General features: G+C 42.5%; 3 protein-coding genes across 3 annotated transcripts; 1 reads left to right on the top strand and 2 right to left on the bottom strand.

Moving 5' to 3' along the window:
• The first annotated feature begins 431 nt into the window (after window positions 1-431).
• LOC104432741 (U-box domain-containing protein 33) lies at window positions 432-8227 on the top strand. Its single transcript, XM_039307629.1, has 7 exons — window positions 432-943; window positions 1366-1487; window positions 3335-3444; window positions 3866-4433; window positions 4889-5443; window positions 6084-6806; window positions 7930-8227. Exons 1-7 carry the CDS (start codon window positions 661-663, stop codon window positions 8110-8112), a joined length of 2544 nt encoding a protein of 847 aa, XP_039163563.1. The 5' UTR covers window positions 432-660; the 3' UTR covers window positions 8113-8227.
• Window positions 8228-10999: 2772 nt separating this feature from the next.
• On the bottom strand, window positions 11000-12979 carry LOC104432740 (epsin-3). Its single transcript, XM_010045259.3, has 4 exons — window positions 12577-12979; window positions 12338-12463; window positions 12053-12214; window positions 11000-11779 (listed from the first exon to the last, which is right to left on the bottom strand). The coding sequence occupies exons 1-4, from the start codon at window positions 12711-12713 to the stop codon at window positions 11209-11211; spliced, it is 996 nt and encodes a 331-aa protein (XP_010043561.2). The 5' UTR covers window positions 12714-12979; the 3' UTR covers window positions 11000-11208.
• A 4351-nt stretch (window positions 12980-17330) lies between these two features.
• Window positions 17331-20918, bottom strand: LOC104432739 (probable protein phosphatase 2C 23). Its single transcript, XM_010045258.3, has 4 exons — window positions 18908-20918; window positions 18680-18793; window positions 17745-18009; window positions 17331-17644 (listed from the first exon to the last, which is right to left on the bottom strand). Exons 1-4 carry the CDS (start codon window positions 20579-20581, stop codon window positions 17526-17528), a joined length of 2172 nt encoding a protein of 723 aa, XP_010043560.2. The 5' UTR covers window positions 20582-20918; the 3' UTR covers window positions 17331-17525.
• Window positions 20919-23501: the final 2583 nt, after the last annotated feature.

Genomic DNA, 23501 nt, shown 5'->3' with positions numbered 1-23501 from the left:
CACTTGTTTCTCAAAATCAACATAATAGGCTTTTACATTACCAATTACTTTACTAACCATTTCATCGCAAAGAATAAAATTAATATCGCACAATATATATATATATATATATATATATTAAAATCTCCCAAAAAAAGATTTTCGCATCGGTAGGGAGCGACGCCTTAAGTCAAGAGTTCCTCGTCATCGGAGCGGGTCATCTTCGAGGGGAGTAGGATTCCGATTCTCCCCGTCCCCACCTTCTCCGGCAACTTCCGGTTCCAGACGGGCCTGTGCCTCCCCACATCAAACAAAACAAAACGAAATAAAAATAAAATAAAGATTCAAATACGAAATAAATAAAAAAAAAAAGTGGGAGGTGCGGTTTGCATCTCGAAAGATGAAATAGGCATATTCCTTCCCGCTTTCTGATTCCGTTCCAGAGAACCGCAAAGATGCCTCGCCCCCCCCTGGCGGTCTCCATCACAGGTCTCCCCGAAAGTCAAGCCCTCCTCCAGCCCCCTTCACCTTCCCCTTCTCCCCCGCTCCTCTCCCCATCGTCACCAGCAGCAGCAGCAGCAGCAGCAGCTCCTCCTCCTCCTCCTCCTCCTCCGCCCTCCGCCCTCCGCCGCCGCCGCATGACCTGGCCGCAGGCCGCGCCCGCCGCCGGATCCCGCCGCGATGGAGCTCCTGACGCCCTGCCAGCACCCACACGACCTCTCCAGGGACCGCCTCACCCTGCTCTCGTCGCCGGATAGCCTCCGTCGCGCGCTGGAGCAGTTGTCCAACACGTCCCGCTCCTCGTCGTTGGAGATGGCCGCGGCCCCCGAGAGGGTGTACGTGGCGGTCGGCAAGTCGGCGGAGAAGGCGAGGGACTTGATACTGTGGAGCCTGCGGCGGTTCGCCGGCGCGGAGATCTGTATCTTCCACGTTCATCAGCCTTCGCCGTTGATTCCGACTCTATGTAAGTCGCGCGAATTCCCGTGGTTCCCTCTTAGCTTCGGTTCTCTTCTAGTTCGCGCCGCGTGCTCGATCGCTTACTGGTCCGCAGCGTCGTGTGTTGTTTCTCAATTGAGAAAGGGAGAAGCTCGTGACCGGTCGTCTTTCCGGACATAGGTGTTTTCCTCCGGTGAGAGCAATGGTGATTTAGCTTTATTCCTCTCTAGGAGTTCAGATTCTTCCGGCAATTCATGTTTGTTGACTGACGCGAGTCGTGATTATCTCTTGTTTCGCTGGAGCTTTTAATACTTCCAGTGGCATTTGATTTTGGTCATTCCATGTTGCCGTCGAGGACAAATCCGAGATCCGATATTCCCCTGCTTTTTTTCCCTCAATTCTCCTGAGGAGATAACTCGCTCACGATATAATCCTCGGGATCATGTGCAGTGGGAAAATTACCTGCCAGTAGAGCTAGCGTCGAGGTGGTTGCTGCTTATAGAAGGGAGGAAAGGGAGCAGACAGACAAGCTCTTGCAACAGTACTTGGCCATCTGCTCTACTACTTCTGAGGTGCGTGTATATGCCCATCGCTGCCATGCTGTGCCACTGCCAAATCTTCATATTGATTGTGTTAACCTCTTATCATACGGAACGATGACTGTCCTTGAATATATGTGAATTCGGAATCGATTCGTCCGCTTGTCTACTTACTGGATTGTAGAGCTTTCACCCGTGGGAGGTTTTTCCTTCTCTGAATTGCAAATGTGTTGCGACTACATCCTTTTATTTGTGTGGTGCCAACACGTAATCCTCATTACCAATCTGTTGACTACCCTATATTTTTTCGACTTAAGTGATTGAACAACCATTTAATTTCAGCAATCTAATTAAATGGCCATGCCTCCTGAGGAACCAGTATTTTAGATTGTCATCTGATTAGTTGTGATCAATGGAGATCATTCTGGTCAGGAACTCAAATTTCTTCATTTGATTGTTTTTGTTCCTTTTATTTGTGCGGTGCCAACACGTAATCCTCATTACCAATCCGTTGACACCCTATATTTTTCTTAAGTGATTGAACAACCATTTAATTTCAGAATTAATTAAATGGCATGCCTCCTGATTGGCAGGAACTCACGTTTTTTGTTGCCATCTTAGATTGTCATCTGATTAGTTGTGATCTTGCTTTCTTATGGAGATCATTCTTATTGATCAATCTAAGTCCTGGCAACCACGTATGATTTTTCTGGCCACAATCAAAGCTCACATTTCTTCATTTGATTGGGTTGCCTGATTTCAGTATATGAGGGTATTTCCTTTATCACTGATTGCCCAGGAGTAATCTTTTGGACTTGTAGATTTGGAGAAGCTAAAAAGTTAAGGGGCATCTTTATTGGTTATCAATGGTTTGTTTAATTGTTTGATGGGATATTGCAGCTTCAGCCATTTACGATATGTTTTCTTTATGTAAATCTAGCAAAACATCCAGTCTGAACATGAGGTATCTGAGAGCCTGAAGAAATATGGAGCTTTATAATTTAAGTTGAAATTTCTTCACTCTGAAAAAACTGGCATGAATTTCTTTTAGCACCCTAAATTGCATGGAGCCATTATAAATTCATTTTGAGAGGGGCCATAGAGATGGTAGCACTATAAAAGGTTAGGTTATATGTAGGTGCAGTGGATCCCCTCTTCACCTTATCGTAGGAACAATGTCAATCTGCTTGCAGGCTATTCATGTCTTGTTATATGTGAGCTAATTGAACTTTGTCGAGTCAGAAATATAGTTCCACTATTTAAATTCTCCAGATTAGTCAAGCTTTCTTTTTCTTATGAGCAGAAGATTTTTTGCAATATTGAAACCCAAGTTCTTGAATTAGGTTAAGTTCTCAACATGAATGACTGGCCCCCTGCCCCGCACTTGAAAGGGTAGAAAAGCAGAAATGAAACAGAAATTCTCTGTTCCTCATCTTCAAAGTTCTCAAGTTATTTAAATTAAAGTTGTGGCCTCCACTTTGTGGCCTGAGTATATTTGGAGTTAATGGTGATGTGTATCTTTCATGATGCTTGCCTCCTGTATAGGCGTAGATGATTGTTGAAGTAGGTTAAGTTCTTGACATGAATGACTGGCTCCCTGCCCCGCACTTGAAAGGGTAGAAAAGCAGAAATGAAACAGAAATTCTCTGTTCCCCATCTTCAAAGTTCTCAAGTTATTTAAATTAAAGTTGTGGCCTTCCACTTTGTGGCCTAAGTATATTTGGACTTAATGGCGATGTGTATCTTTCATGTTGCTTGCCTCCTGTATAGGCGTAGACGATTGTTGAAGTAGGTGTTAATTATCTACGTAAATGAAGTGAAATTCTCGAGTTTTCTATTTTCTTTTACTAAACTAATGTAAATTGTCATGTCCTTTTTAGGTAAGAGCCACTGTTCTCAGCACTGAAGCAGGGCAGGTCCAAAAGGGCATTGTTGAGATGGTTATCAAATATGGCATTAGGAGGCTTGTTATGGGGGCTGTGCCTGAAAAGTAAGTGGTCCCTTAAAACATAGCAAATTCAGTTGTTATTTCTTGTTTAAGTGATATATCTGAAGAGTTTATGGAGTTTTGTCGTGTCCTTATCAAATCTTTTGCTAGACGACCATGCTTAGTTTCCATATGAACCAAAGCGACGCAAAGTCTGTCAGAAGAGTGGTGCGTAGTCTGTTGTGCACACTGTTGCTTGGATTGATTGGTCGTTCCTCTAGACAAGGATCATCAATAGTGAGATGAGATGCATGTTCTTAGAACCATATATTCCTCCTCAGCTCTCAAAAGATGGTGGTGACCTTAATTGACAGGCATTGTATGATGTGCTTTCTGTTGTGAGTTGAGAACTTGACTACTTGATAGTGATAAATGTGCCAATTGTTTATCCTAATCTCCTACCTCCTACATTGTTTGTATGCAGTTGTATTAAGGTGAAAAAGAGCTCCAGCAAAGCAAATTATGCTGCAAAAAATGCACCGGGTTTCTGTGAGATATCATTCGTCAACAAGGGTAGACGCATATGGACTAGAGATGCCAATGGAGGCCCCGTTCCCTTGGACTCATTAAGTCAACCACAAACATCTGCAAGAGTAATAAGTTGTGAATCATCGCAAGAAAGTTCGAGACTGTCAGTATTGATCATCCCAGAAAGTCGTTGGTCCACATCTAGTTCAAGTGGTAGTTGCAGCAAGGTTATAGACTGGCTTCATGATGAATCAGTTTCTCCACGAGAGGCTTTAACTAGTTCTCCCAGCAGATCCCGACATTCTGGCAGTTTATTTAGTTCTAAAAGTACTAGTGGTTGCTCTGGACGTATCCATTCTGAAATAAGGGTTTCTTTAGATTCTGATGCGAGGGGCAATGAAGAGTTTTTATATAGTCAATTTCATGAATTGAGGATACAAGCTGAGACAATGAAGGAGGCAGCACTTCAGGAGTCAATGAAGCGCGAAAAGTTGGAAGCACACACTCTCAAAGTGATCAGCAAGGTGCTTATAACCTTCCTGTCAACCTTTTTCTTTTCTTTTTTTTTTTTTTTTTTGGGGGGTGGGGAGGCGCTCCCATTAGCTGTCAGCTTTCATTTTCTCTGCTTTGATTATCATTTAGGATAACCTTTTTGGGATTATTTGGCTCGATTCAAGCACAAAACATCATCCTTTTTGTGATGGGGGAAGCAGTGGAAGGAAAAGGAGTAATTTCTAATATAAATTCATAGATGTATTTTTTGCGGATAAACATGTGCTGCTTAAAGATATTGCTTTTTAGTTTTTCTTCAGACAGTTTTGTTCCATAGATGTTTTCACAAACACGTGGCCAGTAATTTTGGTCTTCATTTGTTTAATGGTATTAGTATAAGTAATCTGACTCACTCTACTTATTGTATGCCGTTTCTGATTTATCACGTGAAGAGATGGTGAGTAAAAGTTCTGCCTGTTTTATTTAGGTGAAAGTAAGGGAGTCTGCATATAAACATGAAGCTAGACTTAGAAATCAAGCAGAGGAAGCATTAAAAACTGCGGCACAGAAGCAAGAGAAGCTCTTGGAAGAAAGAGAAGAGATAGTCAGAAAGCTGCAGAAGACCATGAGAAACGTTACTCTTCTCGAAAGTCGTGCTCAAGAAGCTAGCCGTAGGCATGATGTAGCAGCTGGAGATTTACGTGAAATTGAAGCATCTATTGCTACCCTTAGGCAGGAAAAGCAGCAGATTCAGAGACACAAGGGGGAAGCTGTTGGTTGGCTTGAACGGTGGAAAGGGCATGGGAGAGCTGGAGCTTCAAGATGTGTTGGGTTTGTTGGTCGTCTCAATGAAGATATGCCTGGTGTAGCTGAATTTTCATTATCAGAAGTCCAATCTGCGACATGTGATTTCTCTGAAAGTTTCAAAATTGGGCAGAGTGGATATGGTTGTGTATACAAGGGGGAAATGCTGGGTAGAACTGTTGCAATAAAAAAGCTGCATCCACATAACATGCAAGGGCAATTTGAGTTTCAACGAGAGGTAGGCATCTCTCTCTCTCTCTCTCTCTCTCTCTCTCTCTCTCTGTGCACATGTGCCTGCTCTTGTGCATGAGCACACACACAAGCACTCTCCTGTTGTGATATCTACAGGAGTGAGGTATTTTCACGTTTTAGTTCTGCTGCCTTTTCTTTTTAAGTTTCCTCTTTGGTTTATGCAATTGGATCGTCTCTAATACTAGCAGTCTTTTCCTTCTTTGAAGTGCTTAAATTTTTATGTTTAGTGCCGGAGTTCTATTTACTAGCTAGTCCAAATTTCAACTGTATTTCTGATCATGTTGCCGTGATTACTATACTCATTGGACCTCAAAATGTCCACTCCTTTTCAGTTATAAAACCTTGATCCCTTGGTAACTTTCTCAACTATACTTTGAATTCTTTACCTTATTTTATTTTGGGAGAGGGGGCATGGCTTGTTGGGTGGGGTTTTCCAACTGTTATACCAAGCCTTTGGCACTTTAGGGGCATCCTTATGTGCTCTCTGTCCTATCCTTTTTTTAATGCTCTTTAAAATGCTACCTTCGCTTCTCAAGCTGATTTAGGATATGCTTCGGTGTCTACTGGATTTATAACAGCCTCGTGTTATTTACCAGTTTACTCAAAGTTTTGTTTGGATGGTACAGGTTCAAGCTCTTAGCAAACTACAGCATCCACATCTGGTCACCTTGCTTGGTTCATGCCCAGAATCCTGGTCTCTTGTGTATGAGTACCTCCCTAATGGAAGTCTCCAAGATTACCTTTTCCGGAAAGGCAACAGTTCCTCCTTATTATGGGATGCTCGAGTTCGAATCATTGCTGAGATCTCGACTGCTCTTTGCTTCTTGCACTCTTCTAAACCTGAAAGGATTGTTCACGGTGATCTGAAACCTGAGAACGTCCTTCTTGATTCTGATCTTAGCTGCAAGATATGTGATTTCGGGATTTCTAGGCTTGTAGTGGAGGACACTCTTCGCTGCCCAAGTTTCCGCCGAATCACAGAGCCAAAGCGTGCTTTTCCTTATACAGATCCAGAGTTCTACAGGGATGGAAACTTGACGCCCAAATCTGATGTTTATTCTTTTGGTCTGATCATCCTACAATTACTCACTGGTGAACCACCTACTGGGTTAGTCCGTGAGGTGCATAAAGCAAAATCATCCAACAAATTGGAGTCGGTTTTGGATCAATCAGCTGGACAATGGCCGTCGTCTGTAGCACTGCGATTAGTGGACCTGGGTCTTCAATGCTGTGATTCTAACGGTAGGAATCGACCCAAATTAACACCTGCGTTTGTGAGGGAATTGGAGCAGCTGCATACCTCTGAAGAGCGACCGGTGCCCCCATTTTACCTGTGCCCCATCCTTCAGGTGAGTTATACTTTTTGGCGAATTGCTGAATTTTGCGTCCAGGTCTTGTCGGACCATCTCTTCTCCTAAGATTCTGTTCTGTTTTAAGAGATTTGGGTTAATTTTCCCATTTTAGGGGACACATGTTTGGGCTTCAGGAATGGTGTAGTTTGAGCATATCTAGACATTAAGGTTCCGTTTTGCTGAAAATATGGCGATTCTGGAAAATGCTTTTTATGATGTCATTTTTCATAAAAATAACGATATTTTCTAGTGTTTAGTTAAAACTTGAAAATGAAGTGCAAAATATTTTTTATTATCTGATTTGATTTTCTGAAAAAAAAAAAGTTTACCAAAAATCGACTTTTTAATTTTTTAATTGACCAATTTTTTTTTAGTTTCTTAAAAAATTGATCTTTAATTATTTTTTTATTTTTAAAAATCCATTATTTATTTATTTTTTTCTTTCTTTTTCTTTTGCCTTCTCGTTCTTCTTTCTTCCTCCTTCTTCGTTTGCCACCATGTGCCTGGACGATGGCCAATTACCCGGCTATTGGCCAAGAGGGTCAGCGAGCTCGAGTTCGCCTCGCCACAAGCTGGCTTTGGCGAGCTCGAGCTTTCGAGCCTAGTCGGTATTTGGTGAGTTCAAGCACTGCTGGCCTATGGCAAGGCTTAAGTTGCCTTGTGGCAAGGAAGAAGAAAAAGAAAAAGAAAACATAGAAAATAAAAGGAAAATGTGTTTGGTGAAAGAAAGTGAGCCGAAAGAAGTTATGGAAAATTTTCCCCACTTTTGAAGGTGTTTTATCCAATCGTGAAAAATATTTTTTTGATTAGTGTACTTTCCACGAATTAAATGTTGGAAAGTCCGGAAAATGTTTCTTAGAAATTATTTTCCGCGAAATGAATGGCCCCTAAGGGCTTGAACTTTGTAATGGTGTCACCATTTGCCTGAGCTTGATTTTTCATGGCATTTTGTTTGAGTATCTCAAATTGAGATGTTAAACTAGCATTTTTTTTTTTTTTTGGGCAGAGCTTTGTTGCTCCCCACTGAAAAGCGTGAGCTTGAGATGTGCTAGTTGATCATGATCCTTCGCATATCTTTCAGTGTCATGCTGTGGCTTACCTGTTCAATGGTTGCTTCCAGGAAATAATGCATGATCCTCAGATTGCGGCGGATGGTTTCACTTATGAAGGAGAAGCTATGCGGGAATGGTTGGACAACGACCACGATACATCGCCAATGACCAACTTGAAGCTTAGTCATTTGCATCTCACTCCCAACCACGCGTTACGGTCGGCAATTCAAGAGTGGCTCTGCTATTCCTGAGATTTTTTTAGATTTTGCGTATGGTTGTTAGTTTTCTGTAATTATACAGATTAATCTATGTAAGGAGCGGCAAAAAGGCTTTGCCTTGTATAATTTAAGGGTGCGTTTGGTAACATTTCGTTTAAAAATTGTTTCTTAACAAAATAGAAAAAAGTATTTTTGTTCTAGAGAACAATTTTTAAACAAAAAAATGTGTTTGGTAAATCCGTTTAAAAATAAAAAAAAATAGAAACACGTTTGGTAAATCGTATAATTTTTTATTTTTAAAAATTTTTATTTTATTTTTCTATTTTCTTTCTTATTTATTTTTCTTTTTTCTTTTTTCTTCTTTTGGCCGGTCGCCGCCTCGGTCATGGTCGGCGACCGGCCGACGAGGGTCGCGGCCTCGCCCGGCCACGGCGAGGCTCATCGGCCCCCAGCGAGGTCGAGCCTCGCCAGATCTGGGCGAGATCGATCTCGCCTAGCTAGGCGTGAGGTCGGCCTCGCCGATCCGGCCCAAGTGAGGTCGGGCGAGCTCGCCTCGATCTGCCCGAGATCGCGGCGAGGCTGGCCGGTGGCCGGCAACACGAGCTTCGGCGTCGCCTAGCGGGGCCCAAAGCACCGGGCAAGCTCAGCCTCGTCGAATCTGGGCGAGCTCAAGCTCGCCCAGCCAAGGCAAGGCCTCCGGCCAAAGAAAAAGAAGAAGAAAAGAAAAAAAAGAAAAAAAAAGAAGTGTTTGTAGATTTTGTTAAAAAGAAATAACTTTTTTTTTTTTTTTTTTTACATTCGAAATGTGTTTCGAGACAAAAATAGTTTTGAAACAAAAACGCAAACAAACGCGTTTCTGTTTCTTTTTTGTTCCTAGGAACAAAAAAACAGAAATTTTTGTTCCTGGGAACAGAAACAGGTTGCAAACAAACGCGCCCTAAGTTGCAATTCATTGTTCCATGCACTCTACATCAGATGATGACGCGTGACTTTTTTCCATGTGAATCAACTTGTAGAATGAATATCCAATAAATATGTATGGGGATAAGAACACTAAGGATGCGTTTGACAACTTACTAAACAGTATTTGATTTTGTTCTTTTGTTTCTAGGAATAGATTTAAAACATAAATTCTTTTGATAAATTTTTTGTTTTCGGAAATAATTTATTCCCGAGAATAGATTTGGAAGAGAATCAATGAGGAAAAAAATATCGTTTTTTTTGTTCTTGGAAATAATTCTAGAATCAAGCCAATACTTTTTCTTTTTTTCTCTTTTTGTTCTTCTTCCTTCCCTCTTATTCTTCCACCATCGTTGTCATTGTTTGTCGTTGCCGATTGTCAGTGAACGGTTGGTCTAGGTTCAGCGAGCTTGCCAAGCCAAGGCGAGGTCCAATGAGCTCGTCGGAGGTTAGGCAGGCCTTGCCCAAACCTCTTTGAGCTAGCTAAGTGAGGCTCGGTTGAGGCTTGCCTAGCCACCGGCCAAGCCTTAGCCTCGCCGAGCTACCACGAGGTCAGCGTCACTTGGCCAAAGCGAGGTTGACTTTGTGGTAGCCCAAAGAAGTTGAGCCTCGCTGCGATTAGGCGAGCTTAGCCTTCCCAAATCTAGGCAAGGCTCCTTGCTCAATGAAGGTTTGGCTAACAAGGCGCGCTCAGTCGAGGTTTGGCTGACAAGACGCAGGTGACTGACCAAAGCTTGAAGAAGAAGAGAGAGATAAGGAATTTGACCCCAAAAAAAAAAAAAAAAAACAGAGAAAGATAGGGAAAAAAAGTAAAAGAAAATGGTTTAGATTAAAATTTGTTACCAAAACGCCTTAAAATGGTTGAAAATTGTTTTCGGAAACAAAATAAAAAAATCATTTCTAATCATAAATTAATCCTCCGCCGGTACTTGTGGATTCAATGGTACAAAAGGGGGGCTAGGGGTTATAGTCGACGTTGATTCATCATTTTTAACGTCTCTAATTCAAAACCGAACATGAAACTTCGGTAACAAAATTGCTACTAAATCACCCTAAAAAGACCTTTAAGGGCTTACTCTTTATGCTTATATAAGTGGCACATTGGTGTGAATCGTTCAATTGAGTACTTATTTTGGCAATTCATTTCATGTGACATTTTAAATCAATTTTTTTTAAGTCAATCTGGCTTTTTAGAGAAATTATAGTTTTACGTTTCGTCCTACGTGACAAGAGCTGTCAAAATGGCTGACGTTTTTTAAGAAGTCTCTCTATCTCTATGAAAATCGTAGACTCCATAGGAAAAATTTTACTGAACTTCTTCTGTCTCCCTCCATCGCTCATTCTCGCCTTGTTTTCTTTTGCTTTGGCTTGGAAGCGTAGTCCCGGGACTTCGACGCCGCCCCTCACCCGTTGTCCATTGTCGCTCTCTTCTCTATCCTTGCGCTTCCTCTGAGAGCCCAAACTCTGTTGGTAAACGAAATAAAGAAATGGTGATGGTGACTCCTAAAGAGAGAAGAATGTGTAAGATAATCTCTTTTCAAAGGTAAGGTTCTTCACACGAACAAATGCCCCCCTCCCTCTCCCCCACTTGCTCTGAGAACCCCAATTTTGGGTTGAAAGTAGCGAGATTTCTTCACCTACTTTGTCAATTTGGTTTGAATTGAATTTGGGTTCTTCAGATGGATCTTTAAATAACGTCGTTAAATTCCTCATTTGCTGATTTCATCTTGTTAGTGAGCCATGTCGAACGTTTGTTATATAGTAAATTAATGTCATAAGCACCCAAGTAAATGATTTTTATATAGTAAAATTAGAATCGCCGTATAATAGCTATGTCACTTATGGCGTTCTTATTCCACTATGCATCAACTATTGCAGTCTTCATTGGTAACTGGGTCGAGTTGATGTTAGATATATCTCCCGACGAGCAGCAACATGAAGCAGAAAGACGTTCACGAGCTATGGAAGAAATATCATCAGGGATGCTGTTGAAGTCGCGGCAGCTGGTTTTCTTACATTATCAAAAGCAGAACAAGCTTACACTAGCGGTGACATCGAGCCAAGATGACAAGAAATGCACGACCTTCACCCACTTCATTTAGTTGACATTGCAGGCACGAAACTACGGTGCCTATTACCTCAAAATCTCAGTAGCTTTCCCTGCCCAATTCAGTTTCCCACAGGAATAAGGGAGTCTGCGCACTCATGCTCGGCGTGATTGAAAGGGTGATCACCACCCTCTGCATCAACCGCATTGCAGAAATCATCACCTTTACCATCCAGAAGTGGTCTGGACTCCTTAATGCAGCTCCATTTGTGTTTCTGCACCGCATTCGCTTCCTTGCTCGGCTCCATGTTCTCTTTGAAACTCGTCCCGGAGCAGTAAATCTCGAGCGAAGCATCATCGCCACTCGAATTCTCCATTGCTTTGGCAGAACGAGGAAATACTCTCCCATTGTCAGTGTCTTGCTCTGAAGCTCCAGCATTCTTTGTCAGCTCTCCCTCTGGGGCCTCGTTTTCCTGGTCTTCAGGCTGAGAATTGCATCTTCCATAGGGTTTAAATGAAAAATCTTCTGGGGTGCTCTGCGTCGAGCAAGTCCGCTGGCAGAAACTTCCGAATCCTTGGATCCCCCGGGTCAGTTTCCGAGCTCGCTCCCTCTCCTCCTTGAGAAGAGGCCCTTTCTCTAGGAACTTGAGTACTCTCTCTGATTTCTTTCGGACAGCTAGACCCCAGTTGAATCTACACATTCATGGAAACAGCTTATGGCGCATTCCATCAAAAGAAGAAAAAAAAACACATCTTGGAATAAAACAATAGAAAAAACCAAATTTAACTCAATCTGCATCTCAGATAATGAAAACCCCATAAATAAATAAAAAGCCTAATTCGCGTCCTTATTATGCCTTAGCGTAAGCTTCCCGTGTATTTTCTAGTTCTTATTGCATCTCCTGAGCCTGCCAAAGGGTCATTTTTCCTCTGCCAAAAGTAGATGCACTAGTATGGAAAACCCACCCCTTTTCATCAATGTATTGGAAGCTCCCGGCCTGCGCGATGACGTCTTTATCGCTCTGGAATTCCTCTGCCACGCTTTCTGGTCCATGGGTCAATAAGTGCTCGAGCACAATCAGAGAGTTGTAGGAGATCCTCCAGTTCTTCTTGTCAAATCCGGACAACCTGATTTATAACCCAAGTTTACACGAGCGAAATTTCACTTCGTAATTCTCGTGAATGAGGACGATCTAAGATCTTTCGTATGGGTAAAAGAACATGGAAAGATAGAAAAGAAGAAAGGCAAACCTGTCGTGCAATATATCCACAATCCTCCAGTAATCATCGACTTCAAAAGCTGCCTTTGAGATCCTACCCAGCGTTCTTGTGTCCGGTGAACTCCATGAATTTCCATTGATCGCGTCCTCGGTCAACCTTCAGAATTCAAAATCCGACGATACAAGAACCAAACGGGAGATCAAGCTCCGAAACATTCCAACAAAACATAAGCAGAGTGATCACCGAAAACTGGGGAAAGGAGAACTCACAGCTGTGCGGGCGTGACATCCGTGAGGACCAATCTGGCGGTCTTGATCTTCTCCTTCAGAAAGAAGGAAGCTTGCTTCTTGAATTCGTGGAACAATGGGTTGCCCATGTGGGGATCGCTTCTGCTCAAGATCGACATGCTCACTTCGGATTGAAGACGACGAGGGAAATGAGATCTTCAGATCAGATTTTCGGGAGATGGAGTTAGTGCCAAACCCAAGTGAAAAGCACAACTAATCCACCAGTGACATCAGATGTGGAAATTGTCAATGGTCAATGACAACGAAGACACAAAGTGGCAATTTTTCCTTGGATGAAGGGTGTCCTTGGATGACGAATTCAAAGAAGGAATCGCTATTGAGAAAAGTGGGGCGTGCGTAGATCTCGCCACATGTAAGCTGCTGAAGGTGACGAAGTCAACATCTTGATTAATGTGGAAGTGTTTATATAGTCCTGAGGCTTCTGTTCGGTTTGAAATTGAATTTGAAGTTTGGACAGTCTGGAATTGCCGTCTCCCCCAACTCGGGTCGCTAGTGGAAACCGAGTCGAAAACGAGCGAACTCCCTACTCCATGGTGGGTTTCCAATGGTAACGTTAGTGAATCTTTGCCCCCAAAGCGATTTTCTAAGTTTGATTATTGGTCGCAAGTTTCCTAAGATAAAAGTCGAGTCATGAGAAAGTAGTGGTTTGATTAATATGAGGATGGTTTTTATTATTATTATTATTATTATTATTATTAACGGATAGAATGGACGATCTTGATGGATAGAAGCGATCCCCTCTAATGCAAAATTCAGAATTAGAGAGCCAAAATATCCGGTCGGCCTTCGGACTAACTAGTTACATTTCGCATCCACTCGTGTTTGGGAAGACAAAGGAGAAATGAAATTGAGAAAGGACCATCGCTGAGTCTCGCCTGAGCAAGGGTGAGCCTCATTGGGACTTGCCTCGCTTGTCTGTGCCTCACATGTGGTAGGCTGCCTAGGCAAGGTCAACCGGCTTGGCCATGGCTGGTGGCCGGTGGCCAACCACAAGCAAAAGGGAAAAGAAAGAAAAAAAGAGAAAAAATCATAAAATATTCAAAAATCATGAAATATTATTAAAAAATTATCCACATCAACACCATTTTACATAACACTATCCACATCAACCCCAGCAATTTTCAATCAAAATTCGCTAAATGAACTCAACTGATAAAAAATAAAAAGGTTTATGACTCAATTGATAAGGTTTGAAACTGAATTGGTCAATGTGTGCTAAATTTAGAACTTTTTGGACAATTTTCTTGATTTTTGGCAAAAGGTTGCATTGATTGTATTGGAATTTCACATAAAAGTTTAGAAATAATTTGGTAATGTTAAAAAGTTTAGGATTAAATTGGCATCCGTAAATTAATTAGACAATTTTCCCAAGGACATTACTTAATGTTAAAATGCACCACATCTTTGTCCATCCTCTAATGGTTTAAATTTTGAGGACAAATGTGTACATACTCAAACTTGAGATGGCATTAGAGCCAAATACTTTTGGATCGGCAAGCATATGCATTATTAATATATCTCATGTCGCTTAATTATAGAATTTATATGCTATTCATATATATATATATATGCAGTCCCTCTTACCCATTGGCTTGAAGCTTTTGGATTGGAACCTTCTAACATGCATCATCTTTCGTTCATCAGCTTCGGTGCAATGATGCTTCTAAAATGTGAAACATAATTCTTGCCATTCTCCAATGATTTGGAACAAATAGTTTTGGGGGAAAGTATTAAAAAAAGTCACAAACCTATTTGTAATGGTATCAATTCAATTATAAATCCCTCAACTAAACCAATTTAATCAGAAACATTTTGATCTATGTATTGATTGAGTCTATTTTGCCAATTTTGATCAGAAATCATTAGTATGGATGTCAGTTGTCTTATGTAGATGATCAGCATTGATGTAAACAAAATAAAAAAAAAATTGGCAAGTTAGACTTCATTGGGACAATATTTAAATATCGCAAAATTTATCCACGTTAACTATGATTGTATCAAGTAAGTCAGTTGGCATCTATGTTAGCAATTTTCGGTTGATATTGGTCAAATTGATTGAATTGGTAATTATGTAGAAATGTTTGAGACTAAATTAGTCTAATTGAAATGTTTGGACTGAATTAATATCAGTAGAATAAGTTTAGTATTTTTTTATACTGTCCCCAATAAATCTGGAACGCTTTTGCAACAATTGGAGCAAAGGAAGCACCAAAAGATGTGTTAAATGCAAGCCTGCATAATTAATAAAGGGATCAGCCCGCTAGAAGCCGAGGGCTTTTTCTGGGTTTTGGTCCCTGTAAATTAGGCCCAAGGCTATGCACAAATCTAAAACAAGATATCGGACCGACGAGAACGTGCAATGCTTGCTGTGCTGGTATCACGTTGGCCGTCCTTCGACGAAGAAACATCGCATCCGAATACTAATTCGGATTATCTAAAGAAATTGATTTAACTTGATCAAGAAAGTGGGAGATTTAACTCGAGTTTAGATATTTATCTTATTTAAACTTACGTGATAAAATTTTTAATGACCCTGTAAAATGTACCATAGAATTTCCAAGAAGGATAAACTTCTTTTTCGATCTTCTCCTAAAAGTTCTAAGGAATTTTCCGGAACCACATGAAAGTCTTCGCTGACTCCTAGGTTGACCTGGGTTGCGCAGCATTCTTGTGAAGAACGAAAGTGCTTAGAAAGAAGATTGAAGATCAATCGAAAGCGCAGAAGAAAAGGGCAAAACCATGCCGAGTAGATGCGGAGTTGGGTCGACGGAAGCTCCGACTGAAGGGCTAAAACTATGTCGAGTGGATAGTGATTGTACACATATGTGATGTCGTTCGTGGTCTAGTATTCAAGCGATCTGACATATATTTCGAGATGGATATATACACATACACGTATGTATGACTTTCATTATTAAGTGACGTCCATCGTCTTAGAAAAAAGAAAAGAAAAGCATGGAATAATGATCCCAATTGCTCATTTAAATCCTAGGTGTTGGCAGAACGCACACCAACGTGGGAACAGACACTTTCACATGCTCGCACGACATAGACACTCGGGGAATATTTTTCGCAAAAGTCCATGCCTGCGAATGTCGGCACCAAGCATATGTATTCTTGTAAGTTGTTTTGTCCTTGGATGATACCTCCATAAAATGACTGGCCGGCCCCTATGATGAAAAGTAAATTTCTTTTGGCGTTTGTGATATGCACATCATCGACTACGGCGTCGCGTAATTACTTGATCATGCATGCTCTCTTTCTGTTCCTTTTTTTACATGATTTATCGTAGCATTCCTACACCATATCAGCTAATCACAGGCAATAACCCATTGAAAGATTCCAACTCGTTGAGTATTCTCCCGATCCGTTCTCTTAATTTCATATGACTAAAACTTCATTTCAGCAGCTCCTACATGCCTCTGTTAGCCAACTCTTGCTCTTACTTTGTACCCACAAAATATAAGGATGAGGAAATGCTCTCATGGAGGAGACACAGTAACCGGAGGAGGAGATTAATGGATGTAGAACAGAAAGAAGAGGAAGCATCACCATCTCCTGGCGCCATTCTGGGGTTAACTGTTGGATTAATTACTTAGAAAATTAGAAATGGAGGAGAACCTGATATACCTGGCGGGAGATAATTGGCATTGCCCTGAGCGCATTAAGAAAAGTCGGTGGAATGGGATTCATAAGTGTTCCGTACACTATCTTTATGCACTCGACTAGACACCTATCTTTTTCGAAATGGAGGATAACCAAATGGCTACTGTGTTTTACAGAAACTTTTGTCGGTCAAGTTTTCGGTTGGCAATGTCAAGCGTGGAGAAACCATGTCATCTTAGCTGAGCTAGGAGCAAACGCGAGAAGCGTTTTCACTTGCCAAATCAATGCAAATCGCTTCTGAAATGGAGTTAGGCGATCGGGTTTGAATCTCAGGCAAGGTCCTGTTACCCTTAGCACTGGTATTGGAGCTATGATAGATCACAATGGATGAAACACGTGAATTTTTCACAATTGGAGGAGCCAACACCCGAACCATGTTTCTTACCACAAAAAAAAAAAAACACCCGAATCAGGAAATGCTTAGGACTAGCCCCGATTGTCTAGTTCCAGACAGTTATGGCCCACTATAAGCAGGACCACTAAAGAGGCATTCAACCTGAACTTGTAAAAATATCATTCGAGGTTCTTTCACTCTGTGTACCGTGAAATTTCGCGTGAGCCATGATGTTGATGGACTTCGACGGAAAATGGCTAAGTTCGGACACTGAAAGTTGTACAAAATTGTCCCTCCGTGTGAGCAAAGGAACTGACATGACTGGTTTTCTTGGCCTGAGATTTTAATAACGAAAGGCCAGGCCTTTATTACCTGATGACTCTCATATCTGCCTCTACTCAACTGCAATTTGCATTTACTATCTCAATTCCAAAGTAGTTAGCAGTCGGGAGAAATTATTACCAGTTCAACCAGGAGGGCCCCGAGTGTCTTGCCTTCATCACAAGGTCTGGCCTTTCGCTCCGTAGCAGGCTCTGAGAACTCACATGGCGGTCAGGTGGTCTTTTTCAAAATATGAACTTTTCGATATTTCGGTGAATTTGCATTTTGCACTATCTGGTAAGCAAGATTTTGATCAGCATAAGCCATCAGGCAAAACCCACGCGTGCACACGGTAATTGGACCTCTCAGCAGGAAAGGCGGTGGCAAAGAACACTAAAAGAGAGCAAAATGTGTTTATTTTCTTGACTTAGTATTGTGAAGAGAGAAGAATACACAAATAATTCATTTAGATCAGGCATATCTGAATTGGTTTTACAGATGTGACCCGGGAAAAGGAACAGCAAAAAGGAGATGCCTCATGTTCTTTTAGTAGATCGTGTCTCTCTATCTTCCTATATGCAGCTCTGTTTTATACACTAGATCTCCAAATCCTTCCCTCTAACGAGATAATTATGATGGAAATGTCGTCATGATACCGCCGCCTTGGATCTCCATGTGGTATTTCAAGCAAATCATGAAACTCGATGCCTGCAACAAAGCGAAAGCCAAATTTTGATTATCATTCTGTCATCCTGGATGAAAGTAAACAATTTCCTACCAAATTTGTTTTGGCTATGTCAACACATACCGGCTTTCTTTGCTGCACGAAATAGCACTTCCTCAATGAGGTGTTGGGCAGGGTCTCCTTCAGGTTGCAAGTCAATGAAAAGCTCAACCGCAGCAACCGCTTCTTCATTCGTAAAGTATTGATAGAGTCCATCGGAAGACAATATCAGAAACCTGTCTTTGGGACCTAACTTGTGGTGGTAGAGAGATGGTGAGCAAGTGATGTATGGGGAGCTTCCTACATAATCGATTCTGAACCTCTTCAGAAGCGCATCATTCCACTTAGGCTGCAAACCATGAAAAAAAATCTCATGTAAGAAACCAAAAAAGAAATAGGTGCTTTTATATAACTGAAAATGGCCTAAGGATTTTTGCAACAACTGGATGAGCATAATAGGCAAATAGATCTCATCTGAGATCTCCTGGCCCTAAAATACTTTGAATCCGATAAAAATAATGTACTTATAAAAATGGCAAGTTCCTGATAAGAATGTGTCTTACTAGCAAGAATCATTTAGGGTTCATTATAGCTACATTAAGTTCTCACCATCATGTATTGCTTTGACGCACCAGGGATCATATTATCTATATCAGGACTCACCTTACCACCACAAGGAGATCCTTTGAGGACATCAGACAAACAAGTCTGCCCTAAACAAGAAAATATATCGTTTGTTCTAGTTGTTACTATTTCTAGAAAGAGTCATCATAGTGCACAATCTCTCTCCCAGTCCAACTACTGCGCCATCTTGCTTCTTCTTTCCCCATTTCCATGATCTTGATCCTAACAAGTCCCAGCATCTATTCTTCTTACCCATCAAATGGGTAGGCAATACATGGAACCCTTTCATAGGAGATTCAAAAAGTGAATCCACAACCTAGATGCTCAATGGAAAGATGAAAATAGTGGCAAAAGAGGCCAAATAATGTCATGAATCCAAGAATGTCCATCCTCACCTGTTTGAGATAGCCAGCACCAAAAGCGCGAGTGACTATCAAGGAGCCCTTAACTCGATCATTCACCAATGCAGAAGCATCGTCAGGGTGCTCCTTTTTTATTCTCTGAACTTCCTGCAATGAAAAACATGTCAAAGTGAGCAAATAGACAGTATACATTGTAATTCCCCAACAATTAATCAGCCGATCTATCGTCCATGAAGCCAATCAATGGTTAAGAAAACTGACCTCTTCCACACTCGTGCTGTGATCCACACTAAGCTGAAATGCATTCAAACCGATCACTCCACTAGGTTGGTCCCAATCGGAAGCTTCAATGTCATATAAAGTTTCTTCCTTAATCTTTTCCAGGTCTTGCTGGACCTTGCCGATCCTATAGTCCGGCCCCGCCTTTTGAGCCAACACTGCTCGGCTATCGCCCACGTTCATCACGTAAACATCTTCCCCTTTCATCAACATCACAAGTACACAAGAGCCCATTAATGCTAATTCAGGATTTTCCACAACCATCTTATCTGCAATATCCAAAAAGGCCTCCTCTGTCTTGTTGAGAGCTTGAGAGAGCGCTTTCAACACGTCACAGTGATTGATCGATCTGCCATCATGCGATCCCGATCGACTCAACTGTTCCTTTAGCCTCCGATCGAGCTCTAACCGCTCCCGGTCCCACTCGCACTTCCACTTCCTCTGATTCTCCTCCCACTTCTTTCCTGGTCCTCTGTGCTTGCTCCGTGAACTCGAGTTCTTCTTCCTCTTCGACGACCAATCAGAACTCAAATCTATGTTTGCGCAAGGGTAGTTCTCCTGCTCAAAGCACGAAGAACACGCGTCTCCATCCCGATTCCTCGGTAGATCATACTCATCCCGAGAAAGCGACTCCTTCATGTCTGGTCTAGAATCTTCAGAAGCCCGAACAGGGCTAAGATCATACTTATCATCATCCCACAACAATCCCCTGAGCTCCTTGTGAATGGCACGGTACAGATTGGACAACAGATAATCGGGAGCATCGGGGCCATTGAACCCGTCATAGATCCCGACGAAGATCCACTCACGTTCCTCCGACACGACGACGTGGACCCGATCCTCCCCTGCTTTCCCTTGCGCCCACTGAACGCTCTGCTGCCCCTCCAACGTATCGTAATCCTCCAAGCTCCCTTCGCTGCTCAAGTAAAGACTACTGATCGTGGAGTTCTCATTGCGAAGCTGGTTATGCTGCTTCTCTGCAGCCGACATCCAGTAGGGATCCTTCGCGGCCTTGATCGGAGCGACGAGCGAGTTCTGCCCGCGAGAAATCCTCTTCGAGATCGCCTTCCTGATCCCCCGAATCAGCCGCCCTTTTCTTGATTTGTGCCTGAACGCAGAATCCGCATGCGAGAAGCTCCTCTTGAACTGATCGGAGCCTCCGTTCTCCAGCGGACCCGAGAAGATGCCCCGATCCAACGGCCCGGACAAGAACCCCCTCTCGATCGGGCCCGACAGGAACCCCCTCTCCAGGGGACCCGACCCGGGGACCCGATCGAAGTTGCCCGACAGCGGGCCCGAGCCGACGGAGCACCGAGGAATCGGCTGGAGTGGGATCGAAGAGAAAGACGTGGAGCTCTCGAAAGTCGAGGACTTGTCGATGCATCCGTAGGCGTAGAAATCGAGAATCGACGTCGACAGCGGCGTCGACGCGTTGGCGCTCACGGAGGCCCCGGAAATCGCGCGGAAGGTGGTGGTCTCCTCCTCCGAATGGACCTTGGAGCAGGATATCCGGGTCGGGTCGGGCCGGACGTAGCAGAAGGAATGGCCCAGCCCCTCGTCGAGAGGCTCCGCCACGAGCACCGACACGTCGTGCCGCCGGCAGGAGTCATCGTCGCCGGTGAAGCAGACGCTGAACTTGCCGACCCCGTTACCCATATCGGAGGGCCAAAAGAAAAAAAAAAAAAGAATAAAAATCGAAGGAATCAAATAACCAAACAAATTCAGAAGCCCGGCGACATAAAGAGGAACCGGATGGAGAAGAAGAAGGAGGGCGAGGAGGAGGAGGAGATTCGATGGTTTGCTTCACGCTTCTCTCGGCTCAAGCGGTGGATGACGAGGGATAAACCATTCATGCTCAACCGGAAATCCGCTGATGGAGAAAGGAAACTGATGAAGAAGAAGAAGAAGAAGAAGAAGAAGAGGAGGCGAAGTAGAAGAGAAGAGGGGAGAAAGAGAGAGGCGTTGACTTCTAGGATAGGGGGGTATTTGAAATTGGGGGAACCCAAAAAAGAAAAGCGATTTCGATTTCGATTTCGATTTCGATTTATTCTTCTTTTTTATTTTATTTCTTTCGGGTTTAGGTGGTCGTGTTTTTTGGAACGAAAGAAATGTGTTTTTGTGCCCTCCTGGGTGGGGCGTTGACTAAGGTTACGGGTTTGAGTAAACTTCAGCGCGCGGATTGAAAGAGCCGACCTTGCGAGCGCGTGGACCTCACGCGCGGGGTCGCGCACGGGCTAGACCAGAATGTCTTCCGGCACGCGCCGAGGGTGGGCGCGTGGCCGGCGGATGAGGACGGGTCGGGGAGAGTTGGGAGAAGTCAATAAATTCTGGGTAAAACCTCGAAAAGTCAAATATCAAAGCTCCTCTCCCTCCCCCCAACCATTAATGCGCCCTTGGAAAAGCGTGCCACAATCACCGTTGGATCTTGCGGAGGCGGGGATTGATTTGCGAGGACAGGGTTGACCGACACGTGGCGGTCGCCCATTGCCTCCGGGGCGCCCATTGTCAACTCGAGGTTTCCCGGAGCACTCAAAGTGTGGCTCTATCTTTCTCTATCGTTCTCTCTCTTTCTGGCGTGAATGAAATTGAATTCGTGGGTTTTGTATTTATTGGGCAGTTTTCCTTTTTTCTCTTTCTCCTTTTTATCTTTTAGATTTTATTTTCGAATTAAAAATATTTTGGAATTATTTAATGAGGTTAGTGGAGGTGGCGGGTGGCTGCAGATTTCTCATTACACTACATTCAGTACAGTGCGAGGGTTTTAGGTGAACCTGACTATTTAAAGCGCTAGCCTTCAAAAGTTGACTAGGATTCAGTTGACCTTTTTTTTTTTGTTTTTTTTTTTGCTTTTAAAGGGAATGTGCAAAAATTGATTGATGGGGAGCCTAAATAGAATGGCCTCCCCCTTTGGCAATGCAAGAAATCAGCCTCTAATCGCGTACCGATTAAAGTTTATGTGCTTTCATCCTTTGGAAGTCAAGATCATTATCAATCCAAAGAGCATTCGGGCTATTCTTTCCATTGACAAATACTTTTGATATTTGTTGAACTAGCAAAAGTTTATTTCATCGCTAGAGGTTTGAATACTTAATTTGGGAAGACATTGGTACAGTTGCATCGCATCAAGAGATTATGTACATAGAGAGACAAAATCTCAAGATCTGAAATCTTCTCAAAAAGATTGTTGTGTGACGGAAAAGATTCGGATTTTATTGTTGAAGTGCGTAAGAGATGGAATATAATTATTAACTTATGCATTTGTCCACGAATATATTAGAATATACTTGAGGAAATAAAAAGATTTGAGCCTTGCAAAGTCAAAGGTTCGTTTTACTTCATATAAAAGTATACATTTATTTCTAGTCGTACTTTTGTCACTTAACAAATTTGATTCAAGGAAATTGATGATATAAACGTAAGCTGTAGAGAGTACGTCATTTCTCCTCTCTTTTTATTTCTTTGGTACTTCTTTTACCTTTTCCCCTCTCTTTTCTTCCTTTCTTCCCCTTTTTCTTAGAAAAGTTTTTGCATGCCAAGGAAGGCGGCCTTTCTATTAGCTTCACTCTGTCCTTTTCACGATCAAGCAAGCAAACTTCATCTTGCCTTCCTCGCCATTGTCGAAAAAGAAATCAATAAAGAGCAAGCCCGACACGCGTTGACGAAGCTGCCTGGACACATGGGGAGCTCGAAGCCTCCGGCAGCGTTAACCCCTACGCGAGACCGGAACATTGATAAAAATCTCTTAGGTACGCATTGATGATGATGTCCGACGCCACCAATTTGCATTAGCAAACCTCGCACACCACGCTTGTAGAGAGAAAATAAAATTAAAAAAAAAAAAAAAACGATGAAATTATTCGAGGGTCCTGAAGATTACTTTAATTCGGAATAAACAAAAAACTGAGGAGGAGCTCAAATTTCCACTCGCATGATAATTATTATATATATAAGGCGATTTGGAGGAATTCAAAGCTGCCATCATTTAATAAGGGGCGAGTGGAGAAACCTTGCTCAGCCACCACCTTCGTCCATGCCCACCACTTCCTTTCCGCTTGACCCACCTCGCACTCCGCAATTTCCCCCCCTCTTCTTGTCTTTTTTTAACCACCCCTTATTAACTTAATCAGTTTTCCCACATTATTTACAAGGATCTATCACGAAACCGCGAGACGGTCAAGCCACTACGCATGTACGTTAGTAAGCCAATAGAAAAATTGGAGGAAATCAATTAGATCGTTGCCCATCATTGTTAACTGAAAAGTCGACGTTAAATTTATTTCGTACTTATCGTCACGGCTACTTTATATTTGAAATTCAATTCGAATGGTAGAGTTTGACATGCTTATATGGAGCGACTTCTAGGGATTTCCTTGGTTAGTACATTTTTTTATATTTGGTTGACTCGATAACATTTTATTTATTAAATATTTGTTTAGCTTGTCATCTCCCATCCATCCATTTTGGACATCCTAGTGGGCTTTTCACGATTACCCGATGGACCTGTGGCTTCGCTGGCACTACATGCGTTTGGTTGACTTATAATGCTGTCCAGCTCAGCATCACTATTGCAGCTCCT

The sequence above is a fragment of the Eucalyptus grandis genome, chromosome 2 (genome assembly GCF_016545825.1).
Source record: "Eucalyptus grandis isolate ANBG69807.140 chromosome 2, ASM1654582v1, whole genome shotgun sequence".
NCBI lineage: Eukaryota > Viridiplantae > Streptophyta > Magnoliopsida > Myrtales > Myrtaceae > Eucalyptus > Eucalyptus grandis.
Note: the sequence above shows the minus strand (reverse complement) of the source record. Positions and strands in the feature narration are given on the sequence as shown.

Excerpts from the sequence above, each read along its gene's own strand:
- LOC104432741 (XM_039307629.1), top strand. The coding sequence starts at position 661 with ATGGAGCTCCTGACGCCCTGCCAGCACCCACACGACCTCTCCAGGGAC. Across the intron at positions 944-1,365 it reads GCCGTTGATTCCGACTCTAT|TGGGAAAATTACCTGCCAGT; the intron begins GTAAGTCGCGCG and ends GATCATGTGCAG. Across the intron at positions 3,445-3,865 it reads ATGGGGGCTGTGCCTGAAAA|TTGTATTAAGGTGAAAAAGA; the intron begins GTAAGTGGTCCC and ends GTTTGTATGCAG.
- LOC104432740 (XM_010045259.3), bottom strand. The coding sequence starts at position 12,713 with ATGTCGATCTTGAGCAGAAGCGATCCCCACATGGGCAACCCATTGTTC. Across the intron at positions 12,215-12,337 it reads GTGGATATATTGCACGACAG|GTTGTCCGGATTTGACAAGA; the intron begins GTTTGCCTTTCT and ends GTTATAAATCAG. Across the intron at positions 11,780-12,052 it reads CAATACATTGATGAAAAGGG|ATTCAACTGGGGTCTAGCTG; the intron begins GTGGGTTTTCCA and ends ATGAATGTGTAG.
- LOC104432739 (XM_010045258.3), bottom strand. The coding sequence starts at position 20,581 with ATGGGTAACGGGGTCGGCAAGTTCAGCGTCTGCTTCACCGGCGACGAT. Across the intron at positions 18,794-18,907 it reads ACAGCACGAGTGTGGAAGAG|GAAGTTCAGAGAATAAAAAA; the intron begins GTCAGTTTTCTT and ends TTTTCATTGCAG. Across the intron at positions 18,010-18,679 it reads GTGCTGGCTATCTCAAACAG|CCTAAGTGGAATGATGCGCT; the intron begins GTGAGGATGGAC and ends CATGGTTTGCAG.